The sequence below is a fragment of the Pleurodeles waltl genome, chromosome 2_2 (genome assembly GCF_031143425.1).
Source record: "Pleurodeles waltl isolate 20211129_DDA chromosome 2_2, aPleWal1.hap1.20221129, whole genome shotgun sequence".
In the NCBI taxonomy this organism is placed as follows: Eukaryota; Metazoa; Chordata; class Amphibia; order Caudata; family Salamandridae; genus Pleurodeles; species Pleurodeles waltl.
In genome coordinates this window covers 1174221605-1174236337 of record NC_090439.1, presented here as the reverse complement: position 1 = coordinate 1174236337, position 14733 = coordinate 1174221605, and the positions used below count along the sequence as shown (strand labels likewise).

The following is a 14733-nucleotide window of genomic DNA, read 5'->3' as shown; positions in this document are numbered from 1 at the left end:
GAGAGGAGACCCAAGGGACCGTGATGCAGCTTTTTGGTGCCTGCGGTAGCAGGGGGAAGATTCCGTCGACCCACGGGAGATTTCTTCGCAGCTTCTGATGCAGAGAGGAGGCAGACTACCCCCACAGAATGCACCACCAAGAAAAACAGTCGAGAAGGCAGCAGGAGCGGCGTTACAATGTTGCAGTAGTCGTCTTAGCTACTTTGTTGCAGTTTTGCAGGCTTCCAGCGCGGTCAGCAGTCGATTTCTTGGCAGAAGGTGAAGAGGGAGATGCAGAGGAACTCTGATGAGCTCTTGCATTCGTTATCCGAGGAATCCCCAAAGAAAGAGACCCTAAATAGCCAGAAAAGAGGGTTTGGCTACTTAGGAGAGAGGATAGGCTACTAACACCTGAAGGAGCCTATCAGGAGTCTCTGACGTCAGCAGTGGGCACTGGCCACTCAGAGCAGTCCAGTGTGCCAGCAGCACCTCTGTTTCCAAGATGGCAGAGGTCTGGAGCACACTGGAGGAGCTCTGGGCACCTCCCAGGGGAGGTGCAGGTCAGGGGAGTGGTCACTCCCCTCTCCTTTGCCGAGTTTCGCGCCCAGGCAGGGGCTGAGGGGTCCCTGAACCGGTGTAGACTGGCTTATGCAGAATTGGGCACATCTGTGCCCAACAAAGCATTTCCAGAGGCTGGGGGAGGCTACTCCTCCCCTGCCTTTACACCATTTTCCAAAGGGAAAGGGTGTAACACCCCCTCTCTGAGGAAGTCCTTTGTTCTGCCATCCTGGGCCAGGCCTGGCTGGACCCCAGGAGGGCAGAAGCCTGTCTGTGGGGTTGGCAGCAGCAGCAGCTGCAGTGTAACCCCTGAAAAGGCAGTTTGGCAGTGCCAGGGTCTGTGCTACAGACCACTGGGAGCATGGAATTGTGCCAACTATGCCAGGATGGTATAGAGGGGGCAATTCCATGATCTTAGACATGTTACATGGCCATATTCGGAGTTACCATTGTGAAGCTACACATAGGTAGTGACCTATGTGTAGTGCACGCATGTAATGGTGTCCCCGCACTCACAAAGTCGGGGAATTTGCCCTGAACAATGTGGGGGCACCTTGGCTAGTGCCAGGGTGCCCACACACTAAGTAACTTTGCACCTAACCTTTACCAGGTAAAGGTTAGACATATAGGTGACTTATAAGTTACTTAAGTGCAGTGAAAATGGCTGTGAAATAATGTGGGCATTATTTCACTCAGGCTGCAGTGGCAGGCCTGTGTAAGAATTGTCAGAGCTCCCTATGGGTGGCAAAAGAAATGCTGCAGCCCATAGGGGTCTCCTGGAACCCCAATACCCTGGGTACCTAAGTACCATATACTAGGGAATTATAAGGGTGTTCCAGTAAGCCAATGTGAATTGGTAAAATTGGTCACTAGCCTGTTAGTGACAATTTGAAAGTAATGAGAGAGCATAACCACTGAGGTTCTGGTTAGCAGAGCCTCAGTGAGACAGTTAGGCACCACACAGGGAACACATACATGCACCCTTATGAGCACTGGGACCCTGTGTGACAGGGTCCCAGTGACACATACATATAGGCCACAAACTTATGAGCACTGGGGTCCTGACCAGCAGGGTCCCAGTGACACATAACAAACATACTGAAAACATAGTGTTTTCACTATGAGCACTGGGGCCTGGCTATCAGGATCCCAGTGAGACAGTGAAAACAGTGATAAACACCCTGACATACACTCACAAACAGGCCAAAAGTGGGGGTAACAAGGCTAGAAAGAGGCTACTTTCTCACAATGAACAAATGTGTGAATCAATGTTTATGAATAAATATATAAATCACTGTGCTTGAGTAAATGTGTGAATCAGTGTGCATGAATAAATGTGAGAATCAGTGTGCTTGAGTAAATGTGTGAATCAGTGTGCATGAACAAATGTGCGAATCGGTGTGCTTGCATAAATGTGTGAATCGGTGTGCATGAATAAATGTGTGAATCGGTGTGCATGAGTACATGTGTGAATTGGTGTGCATTAATAAATGTATGAATCAGTGTGCTTGAGTAAATGTGTGAATCAGTGTGCATGATAGGGGGTGGTCCTTCCTCGTACCTGAGGGCTGGGGGGGGGGCAGGGGGTGGTTGTCAGGTGCAGGCGCGCTCCTTCCTCGTACCTGGGGGTGGTTGTCAGGTGCAGGGGGCGGTCCTTCCTCGTACCTGAGGCCTGGGGGCAGTGGGTGGTTCGTGGGTGCGGGGGGCGCTCCTTCCCCCTACCTGAGGCTGGAGGTGGTTGTCAGGTGCAGGTGCGCTCCTTCCTCATACCTGAGGGCTGGGGGTGGTTGTCAGGTGCAGGTGCAGGTGCGCTCCTTCCTCATACCAGGGGTGTTCTCAGCAGCACAGGGATCAGCAGCTCTCACTACCCACCTGAGATGAGGAGACCGGCTGAAGGTTGGACAGATCAGTGATGAGTCTTGTGGGAGAGATGGACCTGGAGAGGGGCCCCCCAGACCCCAGGACTGTCGGGGAGAAGCCGCAGTGTCAGGGGGGTGGGTTCACCCTGCCTGTGTGTGATACTGACTGGGAGACAGGGACCCCCCTCTACAAAGAGGACAGATTCATAAGAGGGGGGCCGTGTGGCAGCACAGACTCGGGGTACTCCGAAGGTGGGAGCAGCCCCTCCGGTACAGATTCTGTAATCTCCGACGCCCCCCGGGCCCGGACAGAGACTGGGGGTCTGGACAGCTCAGGGGCAAGTCTAGGAGCTATAGATGGGTCTGGGAGAGAGGGTCAGATGGGCGGGGGGCTCCTGTCAGTTCAGAGAGACAGGGGGGAGAGGAGGGACTCAGGGGGGCTTCACCAAGCCACAGAGAGAGGAGAAGATGCGGAGTCAGGAGGTGAGATGCTGGAGGGGAGGGAGAGCCCTGGCAGGAGAGAGGCGCTGAAGGAGGGGTCTGGGACAGAGGGTCAGAGGGGGGAGATAGACAGGGGGGAGAGGAGGGACTCAGGGGGGCTTCACCAAGACACAGAGAGAGGGGGAGATGCGGAGTCAGGAGGTGAGATGCTGGAGGGGAGGGGGAGCCCTGGCAGGAGAGAGGCGCTGAAGGAGGGGTCTGGGACAGAGGGCCAGTGGTGGGAGGGAGACAGGAGGGAGAGGAGGGACTCAGGGCTGGGGTTTCACCAGGACACAGAGAGAGGGGGAGATGCGGAGTCAGGAGATGAGATGCTGGAGGGGAGGGGGAGCCCGGACAAGGAGCTACTAAAGGAGGGGTCTGTGACAGAGGATCACACCTCAATCCGAAGGAGACCCCAGGTGCCCCTGAAGACATCATCTGGAGAGGAGGAGACCCGGGGAAGGAAGCGCCTGCCCCCTACAGGTAAGAAGGTGGAATGAAACCTGGGAAGCAGCAGTGAAAGGCGGAGCAGGAGTTCCAAACCTTGAGTGCTGGGGAAAAACAAACACTGGCAAAACCGATGAATGTGGCTTTTAATTTTATGAGGAAAACCTGCGGGTGTTGTCAGTGCTTTTCGGAAATTCATTTCAATCATCACACTCATATCACTTAATGTACACCCACTCACATCACCCCACCTCTGACCCTCATTCGTGCACTCACACCATCACTCACATATCACTTAATGTACACCCACTCACATGACCCCACCTGTGACCCTCACTCGTGCACTCACACCATCACACTCACATCACTTAATGTACACCCACTCCCACGGTCTCACCTCTGACCCTCACTCGTGCACTCACACCATCACACTCGCATCACTTCATGTACACCCACTCACCTCACCCCACCTCTGACACTCACGCGTGCACTCACACTATCACACACATCACTTAATGTACACCCACTCCCACGGCCTCACCTCTGACCCTCAATCGTGCACTGTAGGAGGTTGGCTCTGTATGTACTATTTCAAAGTAAGAAATAGCATGCCCAGAGTCCAAGGGTTCCCCTTAGAGGTAAGATAGTGGCAAAAAGAGATAATTCCAATGCTCTATTTTGTGGTAGTGTGGTCGAGCAGTAGGCTTATCAGAGGCTTGTGTTAAGCATTTGTTGTACACACACAGGCAATAAATGAGGAACACACACTCAAAGGCTTACTCCAGGCCAATAGGTTTTTATATTGAAAAATATATTTTCTTAGTTTAATTTAGGAACCACTGGTTCAAGATTTACATTAAACACTTTAAATGTAAGGTACTTCACTCAGATACTTTAGGAACTTTGAATAAAAGCAATATCATAAACAGTCTTTGCAAAAATGGCAATGCAGTGCAAAAATCAACAGTTCCTGGGGGAGGTAAGTAAAGGTTAGATTAGGAGGTAAGTAAAACACTTACAAGTCTCAGTTCTGGGGCGTAGGCAGCCCACCGTTGGGGGTTCAAGGCAACCTCAAAGTTACCACATCAGCAGCTCAGGGCCGGTCAGGTGCAGAGGTCAAAGAGGTGCCCAAAACACATAGGCACCTATGGGGAACAGGGGTGCTCCATTTCCAGTCTGCCAGCAGGTAAGTACCTGTGTCCTCGGGGGGCAGACCAAGGGGCGTTTTGTAGAGCACCGGGGGGGACACAAGTAGGCACACAAAACACACCCTCAGCGGCACAGGGGCGGCCGGGTGCAGCATGCGAAGCAGGCGTTGGGTTTCAGGTAGAAAACAATGGAGGTCACTCTAGCGGTGCAGGCAGGCACAGGGGGGCTTCTCAGGACAGCCACCGCCTGGGCTAAGCAGAGTGTCGCCTGGGGCCACTCCTGCGCTGAGGTTCGATTCCTTCAGGTCCTGGAGGCTGCGTGTGCAGTGCTGGTTCCAGGCATCGGGTCCCTGCACTCACACCATCACACTCACATCACTTAATGTACACCCACTCATACGACCTCACTCACCTCTGACCCTCACTTGTGCACTCACACCATTACACTCACATTGCTTAATGTACAACCACTCACACGACCTCACCTGTGACCCTCACTCATGCACTCACACCATCACACTCAAATCGCTTAATGTACACTCACTCCCACAACCTCACCTCTGACCCTCACTTGTGCACTCACACATCACACTCATATCACGTCATGTACACCCACTCACACAACCTCACCTCTGACCCTCACTCACGCACTCACATCATCACACTCACATCGCTTAATGTACACCCACTCCCACAGCCTCACCTCTGACCCTCACTCGTGCACTCACACCATCACACTCATATCAAGTCATGTACACCCACTCACACAACCTCACCACTGACCCTCACTCACGCACTCACATCATCACACTCACATCGCTTAATGCACACCCACTCACACGGCCTCACCTCTGACCCTCACTCGTGCACTCACACCATCACACTCACATCACTTAATGTACACCTACTCACACGGCCTCACCTCTGACCCCTACTCGTGCACTCACACCATCACACTCACATCGCTTAATGTACACCCACTCACAAGACCTCACCTCTGACCCTCACTCATGCACTCACACCATCACACTCACATCGCTTAATGTACACCCACTCCCACAGCCTCACCTCTGACCCTCACTCGTGCACTCACACCATCACACTCATATCAAGTCATGTACACCCACTCACACAACCTCACCACTGACCCTCACTCACGCACTCACATCATCACACTCACATCGCTTAATGCACACCCACTCACACGGCCTCACCTCTGACCCTCACTCGTGCACTCACACCATCACACTCACATCACTTAATGTACACCTACTCACACGACCTCACCTCTGACCCTCACTCATGCACTCACACCATCACACTCACATCGCTTGATGTACACCCACTCACACGGCCTCACCTCTGACCCTCACTCGTGCACTCACACCATCACACTCATATCACTCAATGTACACCCACTCACATGACTCCACCTGTGACCCTCACTCGTGCACTCACACCATCACACTCATATCATTCACCCACTGTCAACAGGAACAGAAATGTTACTTTTTAGAAATGTCTTGAGCTTGGTGAAGGGAGCAGGCACGCGCTGTGCCATCCCCTCACACGGAAGGATACAAAAGAGTGGATTGAATGCTTAAATTAGTCCCACCCACTGGTAATCATTCTAGCCGCATCCCAATCCATGCTTATTTTGCACACCTTGACAGCTCAGTTTTGACCCAGCCATTTATAAATCAGACTTGACCCTACTCCAGAGGGACCAGTCCAGCCCGATCTGCCAGGCCAGGACCTCCCTGGACCAGAAACAAGAATCTCGGGACCAGTTCCATTCATCACTTTGTTGCTGTTGCAGTTGATGCCCTAAGTGTGACAGGTATGCCTAGATGTGGGTCCTGTACTTCTTGTGCCACTGGAATCAAGGTATACCTAGATGATGAGCCCCTATCAGGGCAAATCCGGTCCTAAATTGCTTATATTCCGGTTCAGTGAGCACCTGGCCTGAAAGTTTGGGCTGCACTGATCCTATTGGAGCAGGATAAGACTGATTAGCTTATGACTGGGTCTAAACTGAGGTGCACTGTGGATGAAAAAAGATGGATTTGGTTGTGGCCACAGCGACTGTCAGTGGCTGAGGTTAATTCAAGTATCACATCCATCTAAGCGCGATGGGTATGCGCAAAAGTGAGTTCTGTACCCCATGTGCCACTGAAATCGAACTATGCTTGTCTGATGAGCCCTAGGGAGGGCAAAAATGGTGCTAGGTTGCTTGTATTCTGGTTCAGGGAGGACTGGGCTTCACAGTTTGGGCTGGACTGTTGTCATTGGAGCAGGAACAAGGCTGATTTGCATATGGCTGGGTCCACACTGAGGTGGTGTGGTGGGCCAAAGATGGCCACTGCCACATCACAGGCCATCTGAGAGACCTGCACTGGCTTCTAGTCAACAAGAGAATCACCTTCAAACTCCTCACCCACACTCGCAAAGCACTGCTCAACACCGGACCAGAATCGCTCAGCAGACAGCTCTCCTTCTACACCCCGACCCCGCATATCCACTCCGCCAACCTCGCCCTCGCAACCGTCCCACACATCCGTAGAGGCAGATCATTCTCGCACCTCCCCGCCAAGACATGGAACACTCTTTCCACCCACCTGCGTCAGACCAAAGACCTCAATATCTTCAAGAAACTTCTCAAGACCTGGCTGTTCGAGCAGTAGCAGCAAACCCCCCCCCCCCCACCCCCACCTTAGTGCCTTGAGACCCTCACGGGTGAGTAGTGCACTCTACAAATTTCTGATTGATTGAGAAGACACAAAAACCCTTCTGAAAGATCAGTATTGTATAAGGTCTCGAACATCTTACGGAGCAGCTCTATTGAGTGTAATAGTGCCAAAGTTTGGAAAATACAGATTTAAAATTATTTGGTTGAACCATTGGGTATTACATTAATGGAACAAGGGCGGCTGCTTATAAGTGGCATTCATTGTGTAGAGTCTCCATAGTGAGTACGTGGGTGGTTGTGTTGGTGGTACATAAATTTAACATAGAATACAAGAAACATGATACACGGAGCATGTTAGAACATGATGTTTTAAATTGTTCTGCTTGTAAAACACAAGTAAACCTATGAGGTTGTAACTGAAGCCTATAAACAAGAATAACAATCTATAATAAAAGATGTATCTTAATATATGTCCCATAATGCGTAATGAACTAAGTCAAATTGAAATGACCGTTTACAATTGTTTAGCATGTCCAACACCCTGAAACATGTAATTGATACATACATGACTGAAATATCCTTAAAAGTCTTAAAAGTTATACATAGATTTGCCATGTGATGTGCAAACAGATCAGCACACATATGTATAAAAGAATCAAAAGGTTGCAGAGGGTGCCCGGTCACTGAGATAACGAGGAGAGCAATGGACAGTAGATTGTCTAAGGTGACAAAAATGCTTTCTCAGGAGAGTAATTGTATTATACATATTATCTGATATATTCAGTTTTGAAATGCATGTAAGATGTTGTCCTCTGACGTGTATTGTAGAGAGAATGAACAAAACGCGGATTGTAAAAGCTAGATCATAAGGTTGCTAGTCTAGGCCATTCCATGGTGATGTTCAAACCCCGTAACACAACAATGACCTTACAGATCCATTTGTTTTCACAAATAGTATGTGATCAATGTTGTGAGACCTAATGGTGGTTTTATTACATCAATTAGCAACCATTTCATGTCTCTAGGGGAGTGGTTTAACTTGACAAAGTTTTCCTCTAAAGGGGTGCGTTATGTTTTCCATTGGTGCTGGAGAATCTGCTTGCGTATCTGTTGTGTGGTTTTGCCAATAAGTCACATGGGCACTGAGCACAGTAAATCACATTGGAAGTATAGCAATCAGTGAAGTTCTTGGTGGTAAAATGAAGTCCTTTATTACTAAGGGTCTTAAGTACATAACATGAGTTGCAAGCCATGCAACAACCGCATCGAAAAAATCCTTTGATCGGAGGTAGCCGTGAGCTTTGTTGTAAAGAACCTTTTATAGGTTCTGTATATGCTTTGTGTTAGAAATGGGGTCTCTGGCTGGCAGAGGTATACACCCTTGTCCAAGTAGGGTCCACAATCCTAGTCAGGGTAAGTCACACACAATCCACATTATCCTGTGCCCACCCTCTGGTAGCTTGGCACTGAGCAGGCAGGCTTAACTTAGAAGGCAATGTGTTAAGTATTTGTGCAACAAATCATACGTTAACACAGTGAAAACACCACAAAAATACACCACACAGATTTTGAAAAATAGATTATATTTATCTGAATAAAATAAGGTAAAAATGATAAAGATTCAATAAGCACATGTTTAAATATCAGTTTTGCAAGGTTTAAAAGAGTCTTAAATCTAGGAGTCAACAGATGTCTGTTGGTTACTCAAAGTACCTTGTTAGCGTCAAAAATAACACGCACAAAGACCGCAGAGAAGATACATGGAAAAATAAAGTGCACGTTTGATTTTCCAACGAGGCACAGACATGGCGTCATTTCTTTCCACACTGCAAAGGGCGTGTGTTGTTTTTTGGCATGCATTCTTGGTTCCTCTCTGCGATGCGGGGATCTTTTTGATGCCCAGGGATAATGCTGGGAAATCCTTGACGTGCTGGAAGCAGCCACAGGCGTTGCGTCAATACGGTAGGCGATGCATCGAAGTTTCGTTCACAAGGCAGATGTTGCATCAAATTTCCACTCTGGAAGTCGGGCTGCATCATTCCGGTTCAGCTGTGCGCAATTTCTTGGTTTCAAGGCAAGCTGTGTGTCATTTCTGACAGGCTGTGCATTGATTTTCGGCACACAAGGAGTTTCTTGAAGAATTGAAGTGTTTTTGGCCCTGAGACTTCAGGAAACAGGAGGCAAGCTCAATCCAAGCCCTTGGAGAGCACTACTTAGCAAAGTCAGAGGCCAGCAGGGCAGCAGGCCAACAGCAGGGCAGCAGTCCTTCTCAGCAAAGAAGTCAAGATGTGTCCTTTTGGCAGCCAGGCAGTTCCTCTTGACAGGTTGCAGGTTTAGGCCCAGAAGTGTCTGTTGTCTCGGTGAAATGAACAAGGAAGCTGTCAGCCAGCCCAGATGGTGATTTGAGACAGGCTGTAAGGCACAGATGGTTTTTAAGTGCAGAGAAATGCTCACTTTCTAAAAGTGGCATTTCTAAAACAGAAATATAAAATCCAACCTCACCAATAAGCAGGATTTTTTTTCACCAGTCTGGTCATACTAAATATGACCTGGTTACCCCTTTCTGATCAGAATCTACCACTCAAACAATATATCAGGGTAGTCCTAACGCTATCCTATGAAAGGAGCAGGCCTCACAGTAGTAGAAAACAAATTTAGGAGTTTTCCAATACCAGGACATATAAAACACACATGTGCATGTCCTGCCCTTTAATTACATAGCACCCTGCCCTATGGGTTACCGAGGGCCTACCATAGGAGTTGTAAGAAAGTACCATCTTGCCTGGCATGTTACCCCCATATTTCACTGTATATATGTTGTTTTAGTGTATGTGTCACTGGGACCCTGCCAGGCAGGGCCCCAGTGCTCATAAGTGTGCCCTGTATGTGTTCCCTGTGTTGTAGTGAATCCTAGTTTGTTATAACGGGTTAACAGGAGTTCGCTTAGCCGTAGGCTTGTAAACTCGTGCCCCCGTCACCCAGTGACTTTTAACCTACTTAGCTTGCTCTGGCTTAGTTCATTTAATTATTTATTTCCCTTAAAATGGCGGCCTTGTTTATAGTTAGGCCACTTGTTATGGGTTCTATTATCAGTGTCACTGCGCCAAGGCGTCAAGATCAAGCACGAAAGACAAACATACAGTAGGCATTCACACTTAGGGATTTTCCCTCTCTATACTTTCGAGGGATTGCCGTCCCAAGCATGCCTGTTATCTATTGTTATGAATAACACCTATGTCAGGGGACCTTGTAGATCTGTATAAATACAACACACTTTTAGACAGATAATCAGAGGGATTCCGACCAGAGGGCATCGCCACCATCGCTGATACCAATGCTGCAGTCATCTTGACACTCACCCAGTCTTCGTGTCCCTGCGGAGTCTGAGATAGAGACCTCATTCCAAGGTAACGAGGGTTGGGGGCTCCTCTCATGGACACGGCTTCGGCAGATTAGGTTTAATGAACCCAGCTCTTCTTTTATAGGTAGGAGGTTAGACCTACTCTCCTTAGTGTATTAGGGCTTATTCCATCTTTTACATATACATATATTTCTTTCATATATTGCATAATGGTGGGGATCTTTATAACAACGACTCTCCTCTTCACAATACAGTTGCTTGGTATATTCATTATCCTAATCATTGCAGTTCATACAACTTATCACAAATTGCAGTTATGTTGAATAAAAACTATTATAACTTTACTGCATCTGTGTTATTGCCTTTGTTTGTATGAGACATAATAAATCTGTGAGAAAAGGGTAATTTCCGTTTAACCACGACAACCCTGAGATATTGTACTTTGAGTCCATGCGTAAGCGACTGCTACAAATCACCTTTTACTATTGTGTTTCTGGTGAGGTACTACTAGTAAGCCGGTAAGGTTTGGACAACAGTTACAACTAGTTGTAGAAAGAGACTTAGGGGGTCATTCTGACCCTGGCGGTCATCGACCGCCAGGGCCAACGACCACGGAAGCACCGCCAACAGGCTGGCGGTGCTTCCTGGCCAATTCTGACCGCGGCGGTAAAGCCGCGGTCAGAAAAGGGAAACCAGCGGTTTCCCGCCGGTTTTCCCCTGGCTAAAGGAATCCTCCATGGCGGCGCTGCAAGCAGCGCCGCCATGGGGATTCCGACCCCCTTCCCGCCAGCCTGTTCCTGGCGGTTTACACCGCCAGGAAGAGGCTGGCGGGAACGGGTGTCGTGGGGCCCCTGGGAGCCCCTGCACTGCCCATGCCACTGGCATGGGCAGTGCAGGGGCCCCCTAACAGGGCCACATAAAGATTTTCAGTGTCTGCTTGGCAGACACTGAAAATCGCGACGGGTGCCACTGCACCCGTCGCACCGCAGCAAATCTGCCGGCTCCATTCGGAGCCGGCTTCATCTTTGCTGGGGCTTTTCCGCTGGGCCGGCGGGCGATCTTTTGCAGATCGCCCGCCGGCCCAGCGGGAAAGTCGGAATGCCCCCGCGGTCATCTGACCGCGGGGCGGTGTTTGGGCAGTTTCCGCCCGGCGGGCGGCGCCCGCCGCCCGCCGGGGTCGGAATGACCCCCTAAGTCACCTACAAACGAAAGTACTGTCATCCTGAGACCAGCAGTCTTGTTCAGAGCAAGAGTCCGAACTACGACATGGCGCCACCAACGATGGTGTTTAGGCACTAATTTACGAATACCCTGACTATCACTGTCTCACAGACAACAGGTACCCTCAGTACCATTATACGGAGACATCTGTGGTCTTTGGGAGAATCCTCCTCAGCAAAACAGGTAACACCTGATTAGGCTGTAGGTTGTTCGAGCTCGAACTCACAAAAGGAAAAACTTCCCCTATTTTTGGTGTTCCGTTTCTCTGAAACAAATATGGCCAATACCATAGACATTCCTGCAAATGCTAGAAATGCACTTACACTACATTTAATAGCGCATGGCCTTAAGGAAGAAGGCGGGGAAGTTACTCTGATTGTAGAAGCAAGTGAAGCCTACCAAACAGAAACATTTTACTGTTGGGTTGCCTTTCCTGAGGCTGACCAACGGACGCACACATTTCACACATATGACATTGCGGACGTGCCCGTAAGATACGAAGCATACCAGTATCATGAAATATCGCTCACATATCAAGAACACCAGAACTGGTTTGAAGGCGCCCTACCACATGTACTAAGACGGGTGAGGCTAGGTCCTTTAAGTAATGAGGGACCTACATGGCCTATGTTTGCCACATATACACCTCACCCCGGCATCCAGAATATGCTGATCGCAGATTTACGGATATTATATAATGAATTAGTGGCATTTTATAGACGATTAGTTCAGTTTGTGATGCGAACATTGAATACTACCCCAGCGCGTCCAGCACCGCCAGTAGCTGGTGGATATCAATTAGCTACCGGGATTAATCCACAAACAGTGCATACCATTATGGGTAAATTGCCCACGGAACGGGAAAAAAAAACGTTCTGGATTGCCCAGAAGACGATTCAGCTGGAAGCTGTGTTCTCCCATACGGGGCCACAGGACATACATAGATTGCTCACTATGTGCTTGCCGTTTGGGATGGTTCCCTCGGTGGATGAATGTGCCACTTGGGGTACAGTCTTCGCTGCCGTTTATACTATCACACATGGTACCCCTACACTTGCCAATTTCCCAGAAGTATTAAAACAAGTACAAAATGAACATGGGGCCGCACCGGCCCTGGATCTGGGGATGAAATTGATGCGTAACTTTGATGCTGTCTCCTCGATAATACTGAGTAATATTAAAGGGGAAGCAGTGGCACTGGCCATACGCCAGCGTCTCCAGGAAACTCCAAATATGGAACAAGAGAGACAGCTGCCGAGAATAATATCAGATACCTATACTAGTATAGGACGGGATGGTTTGGGAGCTAAACCTAAAAAATTGGAATTACCAAGTGCCACCCATACGGAAGGTACGAAGCAGGCACAAGAGGGCTCTGAGAAGCGCTGGGACAAACAAAAAGATTTCAAAGACAGGAGAAATAAAAGAGCTGATTCTCCACATCTGGAGTACTCCGAAAGGAGGTATAATCTCAGAAATAGGGATAACATTAGAACTCCAGACAGATATACTGATTCACGTCCTTCTCGTTCCTTTCAGGACGCACCGGATAGACGTAGTGAGAGAGGGGGCCGTCAAGATCGACGTCCGGAATACGTGAAAGAAAAGAAAGACTCGTCGCAGTCTACCATTAAAAAAGAAGAAAAGACTTCTCAACAAAAGCCACAATTTAAAAAGAAGAAAGTGGCTGCACTGACCATTAAAAATGCCGGTAGTATTGAGAACACTGTTGAGGAACAAGAGGTGGGCAGTGACTCTGTTGGACAGCGCGGCAGAGGTCACGATATGTCGCCAGAGTCTAAAAGATCATCTGGATGCGACAGCAACTAGCGATTACATCGCAGTTGAAACGGCGGATGGCCGCGTACTCCCACCCGATCGGGTTTTTGATTTAACAATTCAGATAGAGGGAGACGTGGAACGCATTATTAGTGTAATATTCTGGGATGAACTTACTAGTGATATCTTGTTGGCCGAGAGAGACTGGCCACCTGAACATGTCCGCAAGCTCCCACATGGGGAAGATGTCATTTTGCCTTCTTTCTCCGATCTTGTTCCGGAGGCAGACAAACAAGCCTATGCTGCTGAATGGGCTTTAGTGCAGGCACCTGCATTATACCGTAATCATGTAGGATGGGACAAGGACTCTCCTTGTCCTGTTATTCCCGTTCGGTCTACACCACACCCGCAGCCACAATACCCTGTTAAACATGAAGCAAAAACTCCAGTGACGGAGATACTGTCACAACTTGAATATCAGGGAGTAATTGAGCCCTGTACATCGGCAATGAATAATCCGCTATTTCCCGTTGCGAAACCTGATCATTCATATAGAATAGTGGTTGAATATAGGCACTTGAATAGTCATGCACGCACTTATGCTATACAAAATTCACACAGCACAACGCTACTTAATAATATAGTGCGTAAAAAATACAAAACTACATTAGATATATCTAATGGTTTTTTCTGCCAGAATTTAGCACATGAAAGTAGAGACCTAAGTGCATTTTCCTTTGGTTCTCAGAAATGTTTTTGTCGTTTACCACAAGGTTATAAGAACAGCCTAGGACTGTTTTCGGCCCGTGTCACATCAATCTTGCACGAGCTTGATTCCGAGGCATTATCATATGTGGATGATATCTATCTCACTGATGACGCCCTTGACATTCATCTTGCAAGGGTCGATCGGATAATTCTGGGATTTGCTGCCTACGGATATAAATTTAATTTTATGAAAAGCAAGATTGCCTTTCTTAGTGTATTGTTCCTAGGATATGAGCTATCAAACGAGGGGAAGAGCCTGGCCCGCACTTCCTAGAGAAGTGTGCTCAGCTACAACCTCTGAACACGCTTAAGAAATTGCAGTCATTACTGGGTTTCTTTAATTTTGGCAGAACATACATTCCAGATTATGCTGAACGAGTAAAACCATTATATGACTTAATTCAGCCCAATTATTCTAGCAGGCGATGGACAATTGAACACCCC

General features: G+C 48.5%; 1 protein-coding gene across 3 annotated transcripts in view; it reads left to right on the top strand.

The window, feature by feature from the left end:
- Window positions 1-2299: 2299 nt before the first annotated feature.
- LOC138283045 (collectin-12-like) overlaps window positions 2300-14733 on the top strand; it is a 119240-nt gene continuing 106806 nt past the window's right edge. Inside the window, exon 1 of one of the 3 annotated variants that reach the window (XM_069221181.1) lies at window positions 2300-3359. In XM_069221181.1, coding sequence (XP_069077282.1) covers window positions 2450-3359 — 910 coding nt within the window. In that variant the 5' untranslated portion in view covers window positions 2300-2449. The remainder of the gene's footprint in view (window positions 3360-14733) is intronic. The other 2 variants (XM_069221180.1, XM_069221179.1) reach the window with 2 other exon arrangements.